The sequence below is a fragment of the Lissotriton vulgaris genome, chromosome 5 (genome assembly GCF_964263255.1).
Source record: "Lissotriton vulgaris chromosome 5, aLisVul1.2, whole genome shotgun sequence".
Lineage (NCBI taxonomy): Eukaryota > Metazoa > Chordata > Amphibia > Caudata > Salamandridae > Lissotriton > Lissotriton vulgaris.
Window position 1 is genome coordinate 1043802658 of NC_141693.1, and position 19072 is coordinate 1043821729.

Consider the following 19072-nt stretch of genomic DNA (forward strand, 5'->3'; position numbering starts at 1 on the left):
CTGGCGATTGTCATTGCGGCGGTGGGCGGTGTTTTAAAAAAAAAATGTATGTTTGTTTTGGTCATTTCCCCGAAGATGGCGGCCGGGCAGTAGCTTACTTAAGAAGCTCTGCAGTGCCGTCTTGTTTTCCTGCTGGTTGGATCTTGCTGGGGCTGTGTGCCCTGGTGAGTTCCCTGTGTCTCTTGCCTTTTCGGAGAGTATCTTCTTTTGGCTGTCTATTGTAGTGTCTGGGGATTTCCCACAGACAGTGTTGTACTCTTGAATTTTTGCATGGGTTGTCTTTTGCCGTCCCTCCTGCACAGCCTTCGTATATCTCTGCTGCTGATAGCTCTCCGTGGTTCACCCCTGTATGTCTCTCCGCCTCGTGTGCACCCGGCGGCAGCTGTCTTTACCTCTCCTCTTTGTCCCTGAGCCGGTCTCTCAGACCCTCCCTCTCTCCAACCATTCATGACAGTCTCCCACAGCCCTCCCCCTCCTTGACTCCTCCTCCCACACTCTCTCCTCCCTCCATGGCTTCGTGTCCCTGTCTCGTGCCGTTCCTTCCCTCCCCCATCGACGGTAGCACACTGAAGGTATCTGTCTGTCTGTCTGACAGCCCGAGCCGGTTCTCCACGGCCTCCACATGCCCAGCTCCTCGGCTGGGGCGCTAGGGTTGGGACTGGTTTTGCACAATTCAGGGAAAGTCCCTACCGCCCCTCAAAGTTGCCACAGATACATCTGCTGAATTAATTAATCTGGGTGCCCCCTGAAAGCAAGCTCACACATTTCCTATTCCCACCTGTAAATATGTCACACCAGGATTTTGCTTTACCTTCGGTACATGTAGACTTGTTTAATCTCAATAGAAAATCAGGACTACAGGTCCCAGAATGCAAAGTACAACCCGAGGACTTGGTGAATGACGCATTGTTATGGGAAACTAGAGCCCTGCTTGGAGGGTGAGTATGAAACCACTCCAGCCGCAGGAGATTCCCATTTCCCTATTCAGCTGTGGTGCACAGCTCACACACTGGCTCTTTCAAAATGGCCCATCAGGCAGTGATAGACTGGTCGAATGGCCAGACCAACACTGGACACCTGCCAAATGGGAGGTGAGTTGAAAGGGGCTGTCTGTAAGAGGATGTGGCATAACGGCTAGAGCGGCCGACCTTGCATCTTGGGCACCGGGGTCGAGCCGAGGCAGGGACGCTCAAATATTCTTTGATCTGGCCAAATCATTTAATCTTCCAGCACCTAGAAATGAATATGTCCGTCTGCAATGCAACGTGTGCTCAAGTAAAGTGCTCTGATACCTTCGGGTCGAGTACGCGCTATATAAAACTGGAAAAAAGCAAAGCTAGGAAATTGTTTTTTTGTCGCATTTCTTCTGAGATGAAACATTAATATCAAAAATGAATTAGAATGTGTTTTTTTATGTGTTAGTACGCAGTAAAAATGGTACCTAACGGAAATAAAGTTTTTACAAATTCTAAAGCGAACCAATATTCTCAAAGTCCCGTGCAGTGCTTTCAGGGTCCTGGAGCCGGACAGTTGCGACATCGGAGCCTCGACCCTTTACCTCATTCATCAAGGCTGCCCTCCCTGGGCACAGCGGTTCCCCTGGGCATCAGTTTGCTGCTCAGGTCAAAACGTCAGTTATTTATTCGACCCTACCCACACCCACTCCTTACAGGAGGAACAAAGAGACGAAAATATCTTTTCTGAAGAAAGGTGGGCGCAGCGGAACAGGTGCAGTGTTACTAGGTCACTGATTGTCCTGTCGGAGCGCGTGCCTTTTGAGGATGCATTAGGGAGCTGGAATGGAGCTGCCCATCGCAATCGCAGGGGAATTCACGCATCATCCTCCTGTTCGGTAAAAACCTTTGGCACCCTCTGAAAGCCTCGGCTCCATTCTACGGGATGTCCGAATAGCGGTAAGTACTCACTTCTCTTCCCTTTCGCAATTCTCTCTGGGACTCGTGTGTTTTTTAAAATTTTATTTTGGATTTTGTTAGAATGCCACATGTCGTGACAAGAGCACTTTAGGGTTAGTGGCCTCCTATGGCACGGTTAGGAGGACGAGGGGTCAGATGATCCCAAAATATTGTTGACTGGCGCTGTTTCGTGTCCTTGTTGATAAGTTAAAACATTGCTTGTTCCAAACATCTTTCACCACCATATTATGAAAATAGGATTCTGAAGGTGTTGTGTTTTACAGTGTTTGTGCATATTTGTTGTGTGGCGTCTTGTGATAATGTGTGCTGTTGTGTTTTTTGTGCTGCTTTTTTGTGATGTAAAATATAGGGGCATATTCACAAAGAAATGACGCAGCTAGGTGCTGCAAGCAATTTAGCAGCGCTGTGATGCATCATTTAAAAAAAAGCAGGGACACATCATATTCACAAGAATACAGTGCACCCTTGTGATTTCAGTTGTGCCGATGCTAAAAAAGCCGTCTGTGGCTCTGGGGGTGTGTGTGTGTGTGTGTGGCTCTGGGTGTGTGTGTGGCTGGCTCTGGGTGTGTGTGGCTGGCTCTGGGTGTGTGTGTGGCAGGCTCTGGGTGTGTGTGTGTGGTTCTGGGTGTGTGTGTGGTAGTAATTGCTGTCTGCTGAGCTCGTCCGTAGGGTACAATAGGTCTCACATTTGCGAGAGATTAAGCTAATAGCAATGTAAATGACAATGCCATTTATTTATCTGTTTTCAAAACCAACACATAAATACACATTTTGTCATTTACAATGCCAATAGCTCTAACTTTTCCAAAGGCGAAACCATTGCATTGTAAATGCTTGTTATTATTATTTGATTATACCTATTGCCACCAACATTACACGAGTTAGGTGCAGATGGTCCCAGTAGAATTATCCTTTTGTGGGGCTTCTGGTGGCAGGGGCAGTGAGAATACAATTAGTAAGCTATAGGAGGCACAGCCTTATGGCTAGAGCGGTCGACCTCGGACCTGGGGAACCGTGTTCGAGTCTCTGCAACGACTCTCAACATCTTGTGATTCTGATCAAATCACTTAATCTCCACATGCCTAACAAAGCAAATGAAGGTGAAACGAAACTGGTGCTCATGTAAAGCGCTCTGATACCGGATGTCTCGGGTCTGCTTCGCGCTATGTAAAACTCTAAAGCTAAAGGGTATTTGAGTTCGGTAAGAAATCTAGGTTGGTTCACTTCCTAGTATTTATTCATTGCTGCCTTATCAGACTGTATGTCAGTAGAGTCCGGCCAGGACGCAAAGGTTTTCCCACATCTTGAATTTTTCAGTCCCACTATGCCCATTCTCAATGGAACAGTGCTTCAGTAGACATCCTCAATGGAACACTCGCTTCAACAATTCAGTTTTCAAAGAGTGCTGCATGGCACTTTACACGACTGTAGTATTGTTACAGATTTACAGTGAATCACCCATTTTGCTCACCATGTGTGTTTCGATTGTTGCAAAACAACACCTTTCCATCAGGTTGCATGTTAGTATGCTGTGTATTGGTTTTGTCCAGCGCCTGCACTATTGTATACCAACGCTTGTTTTTTGTGTTTTATGTACCAATTATTGATTGATCTCATTACCTCTTGCACAACAGTCATTAATATGTGCTTCAACAGCAGACAATTAAGACTGCACAACTGGGTTTTGATTTATGTTGTTTGTCTTGTACTGTCTTAGGAGACACTTGGCTGACAGGATCAGGGTAACAGACATAGAGACAAATGGACACAGGGGTACCATTATTAATCCTGATAAAATCCCTGGACCCTATGAGGCCGGTGACTGTGGGCAGAAACATGTTGACATAGAACAGGGTGCAAGGATCTTATATCCTTTTCAGAACACCCACATTACACAATTTCTAACCATAGCATGGGCACCCAACATTAAAGGGTCACTGAGGTGCCCACTAGGTATTTTTATATCTTAACTATCAGAGCCCAATCAGACAAAATATCAAATGTGCTCCCTGGAATACAGTTTAGCTCATACTGGTTTATAGGACTCAGGATGATACCCTATGATGAAGCAGAACATCAATAAAGTGTGTGAGGGTCACAAGAATAATGTAATTGAGCACTGCATTTGAGGTTTCTGAGTACACCTGGATTTCAATCTAGAAACAAAGATACACAATACTTGTAGGTAACAGTTTGCAATTTGGGAGATGGTATCCTGTGATCCCCTCATGTATTGAGAAACCTCTCCCCCTCGTTCTAGTGAGCATCTTTGCACAATTTCTAGATTTTTTGTGAATTTTATATTTACACTAGCAGCCCGCCCCAGCGCTGCCTGGGGCAGAAGGGGGCTAGGGGCAGCATTTCAGGCTTGCGTGCACTCCCGCCCCGGCCCCCACCCGCCACAACATTGTCTGTGTCCCGGACAATGTCGTGGCGGGAGGGGTCCGTGGCGCAGTTGTTCCAGGCCAACCACCCGCACCGGCTCCCTCCCGTCCCATGTCCCAGAGCCTTACCTGAGCCGCCGCTCCTTCCCGAGCTCCTCACTTCACCGCCGCTCCTCCTCGTCATCACGTGCGTTGCAGCCAGCACTACGTCGTGGCCGTCAGCGTCGCGGCCGGCGCTACTTTCAGGGCACTACTTTTTTTTTTGTTATATTTTTAAATGTACGTTTTTTTTATTTTCTATAGCCTATGTCCATCTGCACACCCTGAGGATTACAACAATGTATTGGGTGTGTGGATTGGCGCTGTGGTTCCCGAGTTTACCTTGCCAAAAGGTTTGTGTTCTCTCTTTATAATAGTAGTATAGATAAGGCACACAGTTGGGAGGGTGGCTGCAGCAAGTGAGTGGATTTAAGAGGGCTTAAGTGAGCAGTGTTTGCTCATAATTTGTGGAATTGGTGGGGCGTAAAAGTTGGGGGAGAGTTTGCATTAGCATGCGAGCAAGCAAAGCAGATGAGCTGGGCACAAGAGGAAAGGGGCATCCGCTCTCAAGCAAATAGAAAAGGCAGCTTTGAATCTGCTGATGACCGCCCCCAGCCGTCATGCACTACGGTGCTCGTGTGCTGATGATGGCTGGGGTCCGTCATAAACCCGCACACTAGCGATTCTGCCGCAAAGGCGCAGAATTGCGGCCGCATGGAAGGGGCTAACTAAACAGAGTACTTTTGCCGATACGACTTCATCAGTTGCAATACTCCCCACAGTTCTTGGAGAAAGGTAGCCAATCAGAATTACACATTGACAGTAAAACATTAGCAGCCTTCATCCCAAGCATTGCACAATGAAAGTTTTTAGCTGCATGGCCTTCAACAGATATCTTGTAACAGGATGATACATCCGGGTCAGTTTGTCCGGGGCTCAGGTGCGGAGACTTACCGTTCACTCTCTATGAAAGGTATACTGATAATATGTTCTCACAAAGGCTGGAACATTTGCAACATTTGAGAAATTCTAACTAATGTAGCTTAGAGCTTGGCTCCTGGAATGAGAGAGAAAAGGGAGACAGAATCACAGCAGCCATAAGTGCATTGAAATGTTAGCATACGTTATTTGAACTGAGGCCTACGTAAACTATGTCTAACTGAATGTGAACACACTTTAACCATGGGCAAATGTAATGTGAAAATTGCACTCTGAAAATATGCATATGATGTGTATATAATGTGCAAATTAATAGGTGTTAAGCAGCCTGAAAAATAGTGACTGCGCGTCACTAATTACATTTATTTTAAGAGTTATTGGTGCTGCGTTAATTCATATATATGCGCAAGGAGATGGCTGCCAATCTCAGCTACAAATAAATGTGTCTCGCTAGAAGACATAATCAATGCAAATCACAAGTTTTACGCTCTTTATAAGTTTTTTTTTTCCAGAATACAGAGACTGTGCAATAGTCCATTTGGCATTAGGATATGACAAGGTGTCCTTCATACAGCTCACACAGCTTCAAGGGAAAAAATAGATCAATGTCCCATCCCCTTCTCTGCCTCCGTTATTCAGGGTGACGCCCTATCTCCCCAAAAAGTAAAGGGTTATTGTGCATTCTGCCCACCCACCATCTGCATGTGATTGGCGTCTACCTCGATTCGCTGACCTTCCTCAGCCTGAGTTCATTGCTGGGTTAAACATACCTTCTACAATTGGAAAACAACAGATACCTTAGCAGTGACACAACTCGCTGGCCTTGATTAAAAACATTAAGTACCCTGAGTGGAACTTACAAAGCTAGCCAGCCAATCAGAATGCTCCCTTTGCCGGCTAATGTTATAGGCCCACCGAAATAGTATTCTGTGGCTACCAGATTCCTTCTCCAATGCTTGCTTTGTACCTAACTGCAAGACTCACCTCGTTTTAACGGATCCTCTCAGTAGACTCTTTGGACTACCTCAGTAGCAGCTCTCTCTTCTGAATCTACTATGTGATTGCCCCTTCCTTTACTTGTCAAAAGAAAAATGTAAGCACAAGTCCAGAAGCACCTTAATAAAATGAACAAAATAACATGTTTGCTTATTTTTCTACAGTTCTGGAACATTTGGGATTACAGTTCCCCTTTGACAAGGGAGTGGTGGTAGAGAACGAGAGGGTTCCGAAGGTAGAGGTGCTGTCCATAGAAACAGTGGTCTCTCTCTCCTCATGGTGAGGTGAATTCTTTGGGGCAGGGAGTGAGTCTAATAGCCTTGTGTCGCCCTTACCTGCAGGGCAATACGGGGTTGTATTCACCCTTCTCCTGCTAGGGGCCCTCGCCTACAGTTTACGCCCATAATTACTTGGAAGCAAACTAGCAGCAGTTCATTCCCAAAGATGTGAGCAATAACACATAAATGAAAGCAAATCTTGTCAGTGTCATTCTCCAACATCAGAAGCTCACAGCACTGAAGTGCTGTGAAGAACCTCCGGGCTAGACATTTAAGGCCTGGCCGAGAGGTGGGCTAAACTCAGAGGGTATTTCACACACCCCTTTAATATCATTAGCCTAAGTGAGATTTAGCTGGGAGTGGTAATAGGGGCCTTATTGGTTTTAGACGTCACCTTCCCACGTCAGTATCCAGTGCACTTGGGGCCATGTTATGAGCACGGTTCTTGTACCAAGTTAATGTTGCACTTGTGATCGGGTAATTTTGCACCAGTATTTGCAGATCAACCAGTGTAAAAAAGTTGCTGCATTTGGAATTGTGTGCAAGTCGTTCACTCCAGATGTTGACACAAAATTGCAGACTCACTTGTGATGAATTGCTGTTATCAGTGTTACGCATAGTATATAGTCCCTGGTTTAGAGAGCCAGGGCATCAGGGACGGCTTTAGTACTGGTGGCGCCCTGTGCGACAATGTTTGTTGCCCCCCCTCCAATGACCAGCCCGCCACGGATTCCCTCACTACCACCATTTGACAATGCCCCCACGTCTCCATAACCACTGTTTTTTAGATGCTTTTAGTTTTATAGCGCAACTCATGCCAGGTTAAGGTGTCAGAACACTTTACATCACACATACATTACAAGGAGACAATCAGAGGTGTTTAAATCAGTGTATAGGAAATGTTACATAAGGCACAGGCCTACAAGGTGTAGGTGGTCACATGATAGCCATACTGGTAGGCAGTATAGTTTAAGAGTCCTTGTTCTGGAAAAATGTCTTGTAATTACAGAGAAATGCATACTATGGTGTTATAAGCTGCAAAATCCATCCTGAAAAATGTGGATCCAAGTAGATTCGAAGGATTTCAGAACATACCAGGGTGATTTTCCAAAGACCTGGATTAAATCGTGCTCCAGAACCGTCTGCCTATATTAGGGGCACGGTGCTCAGTTCAACAATTGGTAGGGTGATTGCAACCTAGCTGTTTCGGAGGTTTTTGAATACCTGTGTAATCTAAACAAAAAGTGAGCATAACATGGGAACTGCCAGCCAGGAGGCCATGAAAAGCATGATCATAAATCCTATTATCAGAAACTTTCATGGCAGCTTGTTTTTACGAAATAACGTACACTGGCCTTTAAAGGTTACGGGGAGAGGGGAACTGTTTGTTCCGAAATCTCTGCAGAATTAACATTTTATACTTAAAGCCACAACAGCCCAAACACAATGGCGCCATCAGCGGTGAACAAGGATTGTTCAAACCGGGCTATGACCTGCCAACGAGGTCATTGGGGATCAGGCTACGTTAAGGACCTAGGGGCAGATTTATGATGCCCTTGTGCCTCTTTGCGCCGCAATTGCGTCACTTTATTTGACGCAACGGCAGCGCAAACAATGCGCCCTATTTACAACGTGACACATCTAGGAGATGCGTCACGTTGTAAAGCCCTGCGCCATAAGGAGGCGTTCCTGCGCAGGAACGCCTCCTGAAAGTGGCTGAGTGAAATCTATGAGATTTCACTCAGTCACTTTCAGGCCAATGCTGCGTCAAAACCCTGCGCCTGCTTCAAGCAGGCGTATGTCTTGACGCAGCATTGTGAAGATGGGGCACCCCGAGCCTTGCTGGAGCTGCGTCGCGCATCTGTGCCGTTTTTGCACCATGGTGCGCCGCATTGTAAATGAGGCGCACCATGGGTGGCGTAGCTGTGGCGCACTGTGGCACACATTAACTGGCGCATCCCTGGGGATGTGCCAGTTAACATAAATCTGCCCTCATGTATGTAAATGAAGCTAAACTCTAGGAATGATTACACTGTGTGTTTCTAACCAATAGGAAAACGCTGCTCACCCAGGATCTTCGTCTGTGACAGATCAGCTAACCTCTCAGTCCCAACAACTGCTGACGACAATGCCATTAGAGACCAGTGGGGTTGTGGGATGTGGGGAAACTTTGAACCTGCCCCAGATGGGCAACAGGGTCCACCCCGGTGCTTTTGGCCACCGCTCCTCCACCCATCATCTATAACACTTCCCTACTATGCGCTGGTGTGAAAGTGGCCGCAGTTTATTAACATTTCATCATAAATCCACATGATCGATCATACTCATCACAACAATACTCAATCATATGCTCACATTTATGAAAGGGCATCGGCCATATTCAATTCATCCATCTACAAATCATTGATCCCAGTCTTAAGCTGGTGGGTCATCACCAGTGGTCGAAGTGGGGAAAAAAAAGTTAGGGGAACTGTGGGGGGAGCATCAGGGGGCAGGAATAATATGAGGATTGGGTCAGTGGGCGGAGTCAGAGGTGTGGCTAGAAAGAGCAAAACATCCCAATTTTTACTATGTTTGGCATTTCACTGATGAGTTACAGCTTATAACGTTATTCAATGCAACCAACAGATACACGTTTATCCAAGTGCACTGGTGCCATTTTGTCAGCGTAGTGCCAACGCAAACAACCTTGCACCGTGGTGCAAGGGTGTCTCCGGTGTATGCATGATTGTTTTTTGTACAGGAAGGGGCACCTTCCTGCACAAAAACAATCCAAAGAGGCTGTTTCCTCTTTCTATGTGTGCTGCACATATAGATACAGGAAAAACAGGGTGAACAGTATAAAGATATTTCTCCTTGTTATGCCTCCCTTGGGGAGGCGTAAGATTTTGATGCAGTCCCAGGTTTACCATTCATTGCGTAAAAAAAAATGGGAGAGTTGAGTGGGAACCCCCACTGCAATGCCTCCCTTTTGCAGAGTAAGGCAAAGCAGCAATTTGTGCTGTGTTGCATTACTCCATAATTCAAAGCCGTGCTTTGCGTGGCTTCATAAATATGACTCGCAGATTTGTGTTGTGCATTTACCACTTTTCCTGGTGCAAGCATGATGCAAGGCCCTCCTAAATATGCCCCTCAGTTTGGTGTGTACAAATCCCTCATTGCCGATCCCTGGTGAGTTGCACTACTACTGCTGGAACAAGGCCAATGAGGCACTGATGGGTGAGGCAGACTGGCCTCAAGGGTCCTGTGACCTCAGTGACATAGTCTCTGCTGATCTAAGTGGTGCTGCTTTGTAGCCTGACCGCAAGACTGGAGGTGAACTTCAGTATGGATTGTGGTGGACAGACCTTCAAGGTTAACCCACACTTGCCACCGCTAGGGTCCACCTGCTGGTGCTAAGAGACCAGGGCTGCTGTGGACTAGCGGGGGAATGTTCTCCCTCAGGAGAGTTGTCTGGTGGACTGTTCATGAAGCCTGATTCCCCAGTTCCAGATTTGGTAGCTCTGACCATAGTGGCACATCCTCTCCCCCCTGAGCACCTTTCTACCCCACTGAGAGACACTTGCACTGCCTTCGGGTGCAACCCGATTGTGCCCCTTTATAAACACCTTAATGTGTCTCAATTCAAATTATGCACTGCTTGAAAAAAAGTAACCTCATCCAGGAAAAAGCAAATACTCATGGGCAATGCAAGATTATGTAAAGCATGCAAAATATAAGAAGGAACAACATGGTTACCTCAGCTTTTACACTCCTTGTTTGGAAATCCATGAGTGTTTTTTGCCTCAAACGTTGAGGACATGAAAACAGTGCTCCTCGTGGACACAGGTGTGCCTTTGGTGTACTCATGGACCGCAAGGAAGGGGATAAGCAGGGCTCAGAAGATTAAGGAATTCTTCAAGAAAATCTGATCTGACTCACAGAACCTCACAAGGGCTCCTCCTCAATCATGTCAGGCAGCTAGCTGCTCAAACATCAACATTATGTATTTAAGTGTCCTGCTAACGATACCTTTTGAACTGTCTGGCTTGCTAACTCTCCTACCCACAAAAAACTTGAAAGAGCTCTTGAGAGATATAGACAAAATTATATTTTCATTTGGGAAGTGAAGGGTACATCCAACTTAATTTTTGTGGTGACACAATAGTACATTAGTTAAGCTGTAAAGCATCACTAAAAGAAATCACAAACCTAAGAGGTCCCAACGGCAAGTCGTATTGACTTCGCCAATGCTTGTTTAGATATCTAATTTGTTAAATGGGGCACTTTTAATTTGGTGCCAGACAGAGCCAAACTGGGAACCCAAAGCAGCCCTGGCAAATTTGTGTCCATCCCCTGCACGGTGTGATGTAGCGAACGCAGCAAGCTAGCCTGACACTGCAAAGGGGATACGGGGAGAGTGTGTTCTCTTCCCAAGAAAATTTTGGGGAAAATTATATAAATGGTGCATTATACAACACATTGTATTATATATTCCGTTGTATTAGCTTTTAGAGCGCAGTAAATGATGACCTTACGGTGCACCAGGATACGACAATCTTCTTGGGGCCCTTCAAGGATTCCCTCACTATCACCCTCCAACACTGCCCCTCTCTCTCCATAAACCCTCTCTCACATGTATTAAAATTGTTTTATAGTGCCTCTCATACCAGTGAGGGACTTGGAGCACTTTACATCATGCACAAATACAGAGACAATGAATCATACGTGTGTAAATCAATGTTTAGAAAATGTTTACAAGACAAAAGGGGCTACTAAGTGTTAGAATTCACATGCCATCAATTCTGGTTGGCATTTTTTAAGATCTAGAGAAGCACAACCTGAGGATTCAAAAGGTAAAACAGTGGTTGGATTTTCTAATAAGAATGTGTTTTAACCCAAACAAACCAATTTTAGCAGTATTAGGATAATGAATGACTGGAGAAAAAACATAACTTACAAACCTGCACCATGCAGTTTGCATGCAGGTCTTTGATGGAGGTCAAAGCTCAAGGTGCTTGATTTATTATGATTGTAAGTTATGCACGGCAAGTAACTAAAGAATCTCTGTATTAAAAGTAGTAACCCACTGAGCTATTCCCATTAAATTTAGTTCTGTGATCTGTATGGTACAGGTTCTTTGCAGCAGGCATCTTAACCTGCTACAATGGATGAGTCAAAACTGATAATAGACAATACTCCAATATCTCTCCAACAGGAAGATTAACCACCAGAGATATACGTCTGGACTCGTTTATTGTTGCCTGAAATCTGCTGGGCTTACAAGGAATTCTGCAGTGAATTTTGAGTTTTTGAGAGTGAGTAGTGAGTCATTGTGCTGGACAGCCCTGCAGGTTATGTTACTGGGGGTCGGTTTTGCAGCCTCCACTAACAAAACCAGCCTCCCACCCCTCTAGCCTCCGTCTGATGCACAGTACACCAGCCCGGCCTTGGTGCCTGGGCTTATTTGTTTTCACAGTCAGACCCTTTATGGGGTCCACAAGGGGTTCTGGTGTCACATAACAGGACACCTCGGGCTGCTTTTATGTTATATCCTTAGAAAAGGTTAACAGTATTTTTAGAAATACCACATCCCTGAACATAGACAGATGAGCAGTACACGTTTTATGAAATATAATAAGGAAAACAACTGATAAGACATTTAACATTTTCCACAGTTATTTTAAAAAAAAGTACCAAGGTTTGGGCACAGTCTGCCACAAATTACACATGAAATCCTCTTCCTTTCCTTGTGGCAGCGTCTGTCTGGGTGAGCCCGAAAATAATGGCCAGATGGGGTCAAGGGCGGGGCTGCCAATGTGTCCTGATGTGACCATTGTATTGGTCACAGTTCGGCAGGTATGTGTCCTCCTCACTAAATGAGGCGTAAAACACTGCAGCCGCCGGGCCATCAGAAGTAGCCATTTTTTCGTGCTGATTGCCGCTGGCCGCGCGACGCGAAGGGGAGATAACGCGAGACAGCGTCCTAGTGACACATGCCTCGCGAGCAGAACGTCATCAGCGCGCCGGACAGGGTGCCGCCCCCTTTTGGAGGTGGCCAATGCAAGGTGAGCGTGTAAGGGGGGAGGCGGACCCAGGGCCTTTATCTAGGTCAGCGTGGCTTTGTCTGCCCTCTTTCCGCCGCGTTGAGCGCTAGGGATTCTCTGGTCTTATGGTTGCGCAAATCCAAAACTGATCAGGCCGGGAAAGGAGTGGCCATAACATTACATGCTTTCGAGGACCCCAGATATTGCCCGGTGACATTGGTGCGGGAGTATTTGAAAATTAGACCCCTGCTGGCGGGACCTTTCCTGATCCACGCGGATGGCTTGCCACTAACTAAGTTTCAATTTGAACGGGTGATGGAGAAGGTATTGGCAAGGGCTGGATTGTCAGCTGCTGAGGATGGCAAGAAATTTTCCAGCCATTCTTTCAGGATAGGGGCAGCTACAGCAGCGTACAGGGCGGGTCTGGGGGAAGAAGGGGTCAAAAGAGTGGGGAGATGGTCGTCAGCATGTTACCAAAGATACGTACGCCCGTGAATACAGAGGGCACAAGAGTGTGGATTTTGGCTTTTTTCTATGCAACACGGGCAGGGCAATGACTTGAATATTATCTTTGAGGGGAAGGGTGGCTGAATAGAGGGGTGAAAACATTTGCTTGTTTGATGCAATGCCAATTCTGATCCGTTTCCACTTGGAAACCTTGCGTTTTGCAAACAATTCTGGAGTGCTTATCATTTGACTTTCGTTTGCTGTGCAGTGAGTTTTGAATAAAAGTATAATGCCAACGGTGTCTTTTCTTGCAGTTGACTGCCGCGTGTGGGTGATGGGGCATTCGTACGTCTCCAGACTCGAACAATGGGCGTCATACAGGAAATGGGAGTTGGCCTTTGCAAAGACACGAATAGTGTGGATGGGCTCGCCGGGAATGAGATGGGGTCAGCTAAGGCGCAGACTGGAGCAAGGTGTGGCAGCCTTAGGGGGGCCCCCCAACATCCTAGTGATACACCTGGGTGGCAATGACCTGGTAACAATGGGGAGGCGAGCCTTAGTGGATGCCATGCAGCGGGAGTTCACGGCGATAACGAACGAGCTGGGGACCACTAAATTGGTATGGTCTGAGATTGTCCCACGCAGGACATGGAGGGGAGCACGGTCACCCCTTGCCATCGAGCAAGGCAGGAGAAGGGTGAACAGGGCCATGCAAAAATTCATGGAGAAGAGGGGTCTGGGGTTTATTAGGCATGCACTAATACAGGACAGGACGGTGGGCTACTATGAAAAGGATGGGGTTCACTTGTCTGGGATTGGTATGGATGTTTTTCTCCTTGACTTACAGGAGGCGTTAGCAGCAGCAGGGTGCAATTGATAGGAGGGTGCTAGGCATATAGGATAAAGGTGGCTAGGTGGTGGGGGGCTCTGTCATTGTTGGGGGCCTCATCCAGAGCTGTGGCGGAGTACAGGGTGATCTGGAAGCAGATGGACAGTAAGGGTACCTCTGCGGCAGAAGGAGACAGCAATACCTCTGCCTGGCACAGTAGGGGTGCCTGAGCCAAGAACCTGGAGCCGAGGGGGTTCCAGGAAACAACATCGGCGCCCCGTTAGTCCTTCGGGCGGTCGGGGGGCCTGAACCGACCGGGGGTGTGCCTCATCGCTCCGCCCTGACAGGGGGGGCGGGAGTAAACGAGATAACTATCAAAGTATTGCACCGTCAAGAGCATCGACTTACCGTGCAAAATGGCTCATTGGGCATGCGGGTCAGCGAGGGGCTGCCGCTTTGGATCGCCTGTAAGATGACCCACCTATCTGCTACTTGTATGCAAATAAACCTGCACCACCGTTTTTCCCACAATTATGTCTCATGAGTCTTCTTGGTTTGTAAGGTATGGGGCGCATGGTGGAGCGAGCGATGGCGGTGTGGGCACTATGCCGCTGGCCGCGCGACGCGAAGGGGAGATAACGCGAGACAGCGTCCTAGTGACACATGCCTCGCGAGCAGAACGTCATCAGCGGGCCGGACAGGGTGCCGCCCCCTTTTGGAGGTGGCCAATGCAAGGTGAGCGTGTAAGGGGGGAGGCGGACCCAGGGCCTTTATCTAGGTCAGCGTGGCTTTGTCCGCCCTCTTTCCGCCGCGTTTCGCCTGACTGCTCTGCGCTGTTCCCACCCTGGCCCTGACCCAGCAGCAGAGCAGCAGGTGGTGTGAGCAATTAATGGTCTGTTTTGTGTTGCAGGCGGAGTCACAGGGCGATCTGGAAGCAGATGGACAGTAAGGGTACCTCTGCGGCAGAAGGAGACAGCAATACCTCTGCCTGGCACAGTAGGGGTGCCTGAGCCAAGAACCTGGAGCCGAGGGGGTTCCAGGAAACAACGTCGGCGCCCCGTTAGTCCTTCGGGCAGTCGGGGGGCCTGAACCGACCGGGGGTGTGCCTCATCGCTCCGCCCTGACAGGGGGGGCGGGAGTAAACGAGATAACTATCAAAGTATTGCACCGTCAAGAGCATCGACTTACCGTGCAAAATGGCTCATTGGGCATGCGGGTCAGCGAGGGGCTGCCGCTTTGGATCGCCTGTAAGATGACCCACCTATCTGCTACTTGTATGCAAATAAACCTGCACCACTGTTTTTCCCACAATTATGTCTCATGAGTCTTCTTGGTTTGTAAGGTATGGGGCGCATGGTGGAGCGAGCGATGGCGGTGTGGGCACTATGATTTCTCCTACAGTGTTGCTGGGCAGGGCCCTGCCCACAGATACTGAGGGGAAGGGGTGGAAGTCCTGGCAACTGCAAAGGCCTTCCTCGATGTACACCACAAGGGGCTAGAGGATCTTGTAATATTGTTTATGTTCGGAGCATTCCTGCCATCCTGGGACACATTTTTGAAATGAAGAAGTAGGGGAACAGACTTAGTTACATTTAAAAAGCAGGGGCCCGCCGTGCCCTTCTGATCCCGCTCACTTCGACCACTGGTCATCACCATACTCATCTTTGACTGCACTCTCCGTCTCAGTTGCAGTTCGTCTCGCGAAAGTGAAGGCCCACTGGGGTTACGCGTTGTGGCTTCTAGACTTCCCTTTCTACCGATGTGTGGCATTTGCGGCCCTCTCTGGTCATGCCCGGGCTGCAATTGCCGTGTCTGCTCTGTGGCTATCCATCTTCTTGGCTCTTCCATTGCCCCACGGTGTCCCTGCCGAGAGGCATCCCAAGGACACAGCTCTGGCACTTCTTCCCATCCAATGGCCTACCGGCCGCCCTACTGTGTTATTGTTGCCAGTTACTACTGTCTTCGCTACATGCCCAAATTCCCAAGTGTTGAGGCTGCGACACCCGCTTCCAGTAGGTGTTTCGCGGTCAGCAGATGACCGTTGTCCCCGCTGGCCTCCACTTTTGGACTTGCAGGGGACACGCCCTCTCTTCACATTGGTCAGTTCAATCCACTCTGCTCAATGTCACGAGTCGCCCGACTGGGCGACGGATGTGCACCGGGCAGTGAGTTCCTGGCACCCTTTGAGCATGTTAGCTACGGTCCTCTTATGGTCCGGCTATGCCTTCCTGGCCTGCTCTTCTCGAAATTTACAGTATACCCATCTTGGGGAAAACATGTACAGACAGTAATGTACATTCATAAAACGATCCCTATTAAAAATACAGCACACAATCAGGCTCAGTCACATAGTGGGACTGGCTTTATTTCTCATAGTCGCATAGTATCCAAGAATCTTCATCAAAATATATACCTGACAAACATTTAGGTGTTTTGTTAGACCATGGAAGTGCTTGTTGAGATAACACGTTCAGGACGACTCAGTGACTTGAATGCTCAATGCTGAAAAATGCTGTGGTTTGAATGTCACATGTTCGGCTGTCAGCAAGGCCGACTCAGCCTTCCATCCTTTCAAGGTCACTAAATTGAGCCCCACAACTTGGCTAAGAATGGCATGTTCCTGCGGCACTTACAAACGGCAGAAGTGCAGTAGGAAACATAATATGATAGAGACAAGTTATAAATAGATTGTGTATGTGGTGTGGGATAAAGGTATTTTTAACAAATAATTTCATTCCTAGCCCGTTTACCTGCCAACGTTAGCAGACAGCAATCTGCACAATGGTCGACAGTACAGCATAGAGTAGCATAGGGCTCCAAAGGCCGATGCCTCAGCAAGAAATGCAAAGTAGTGATATGTATCTATCCTAAAATGCTGCTGCCAATCAATACCAATGTGCATCTTTTTCTGGAAATGAATATCACTTTTTGTGTAGTAACATATGCTGCAATACTGCTAGTATTGCTAGTATGTTTATATTTAAAATATTAGGTGTTATCAAATGTGAAAATTAAGTGGAATCAGATATACATATATAAATACACTTTCAACTTCCCATTAGCAGATTTTGTTTAATCCTGAGGTCATATAGGACATATTGAGCCCGAATGCGAGGGAACTTGAACCGCTTCAGTAGCGCACATTTTCGATATTTGCACATCATTAAATATCCCAACCACTTTTAATATGTTTTGTGAAAAAAGCATCCAGATGGAACCATACATACAGCAGTTTGCACCTCGTAGTGTACAAAATGTGTTCACAGTATTGCACTCTTGATTTCCACGGCAACCGTTAACTTTGGATTTGAATCTCCGCAAGACTTTTTTCCTTCCATCCAAATGAGTCTTTTTGTGTTCTTCAACTAGTTGTTCACATGAACTTTACTTTCTCCTATGTGTGCTTAGGCATTTTGGTGTTGTTTGCTTGGTGTGGTTTGTTCCACGCCCACTTAAGGGGTTATAGGGCTTAACCCCTTGCTAGTTAGCACCATGTTGTATCTACATTCTTCTTACATCATACTCAATAGTGTCTAATTGCTGAGCGCCAAACCAGCCGCTGAACTAAAAACCCTTCCCAGGTGTATTAATTTTTATATGTTGAAACTGGACGATAAACAATTTAGTTAATAATAATTGAATTTATTTGTTCAGCACATTTGAGATCTCATGAATAGATTGTTGGTTATTATTAAATGCTGATGTTGCAATGCATAGAACATTTTAGCTATATATGTGTGAACTATTTTTCACCAGAAAAGTATTAATGCTCAAATTGAATATTATCCATTGGTTCAGCCTAAATTGTTAAATAACTATTTATCAAGACTTCTGTAAATATATTCATGCCCTCCTTTCTACTCCCTTCTAACAGGTATGGATTCTCTATGCTTATGGAACTCGGCCGCACTTGGTGAGCCAAATCGAGCAGTCCTTTTATGGATTTACACTGTGGGTTATCATTGTAAAGATATCCCTTCCATTGGGGATATTCTATCGTATGCATTCTGTGGCGAGCCTGTTTGAAGTTTACTGCAAAACCTGCTAAAACAGGGTTTTTTCTATAGTATAAAAGTTGCATGTACATTTGTGTGGAATAGAGCTTCAGCTACCATAGGAATCTAAAGATCATAGATCGGAAAAAAACTAGTACTGAGCCCTACGGAACGTGGCTCAATTTGAAATTTACTCACTACTGACAGCTTTAATGAATCCACCATATGTGTTTCTATTCAAGTAGTGTACTCAATTAAATAGTTGATTGATGGGTGCAAAACTGCAAAAAAGCTTCTGAACATCAAGAAAGTCAAGCAACGCATCTCTTCAACTTTATTGACTATTTTTTGAAATAACATCATATTCTCAGAGATGAACACTCCTGGTATGGAGCGGACATTATTTCGGATAATGGCGTCAAAGACTACTTCTGGCTCCGATCTTGAGGAGCACTATGAAAGATGGATATCAAGAGGTCCTTCTGGAAAATTCGGGACAATTTATTTTTACCTATTAATGATAGCGTTACACTTCATATAGATGTTTGCCAACCAGATGAAGTGGTATTCTATCAAATTGTATTCTGTCTGTGTTTTCTATCCAACTGCAATATAATAAAATAAAGGCTGTTTACAAGCACACGTTACTTATTATGCACATCCAAGCACTTGAGCCTTAAATTAGGGGCCCAGTTAACAAAGCAATTGTTCTGAGGGTAAGAAATGTTCTCCCTTCTGGACAGTCTTACCTTTAGCGTAAATGGGTAACTTTCTTGGGACTGGTAAACAATCCCTGAGGTACTGTTGGAAATCTACAGTTGTTGCTTAATCACATGCACAATATTTCGAATGCACAAATATCACACAAGAGTGCATTTGCACATTTAACTTATCCTTTTCCTTTGTGAGGAAACAAATTTCCCTGTGGGGATAACCACCTTTTCACTACACAATCCTTGAACATAGAGATATCCTGTGGAAAGGCTGTTATTTCTGCTTCTCTCTGAAGCAGATTTGCTAACTACATGTAGCCTCTGTGCAAAGAGTGGATACATGTATGAGTTTGTAGGTGTATACAACAATAGCATTCAGAATCTTTGGGATAATCTGGATCAAACTGCGTGGAGGAAATACCACCGCTTCTTTGTCATGATGCTAAGCCGGGTGGTTTCACCTTCTGACATCGGCTGGAATGGAAGATAATG

The 19072-nt window shown here is 46.3% G+C and overlaps 1 protein-coding gene across 1 annotated transcript in view; it reads left to right on the forward strand.

Annotated features, from left to right (window-relative positions):
• LOC147711964 (proton channel OTOP2-like) overlaps positions 1-18505 on the forward strand; it is a 51785-nt gene extending 33280 nt beyond the window's left edge. Inside the window, exon 6 of the mRNA XM_086920268.1 lies at positions 17747-18505. Within this exon, the coding sequence (XP_086776394.1) occupies positions 17747-17920 (174 nt within the window). The 3' untranslated portion in view covers positions 17921-18505. The remainder of the gene's footprint in view (positions 1-17746) is intronic.
• Positions 18506-19072: the final 567 nt, after the last annotated feature.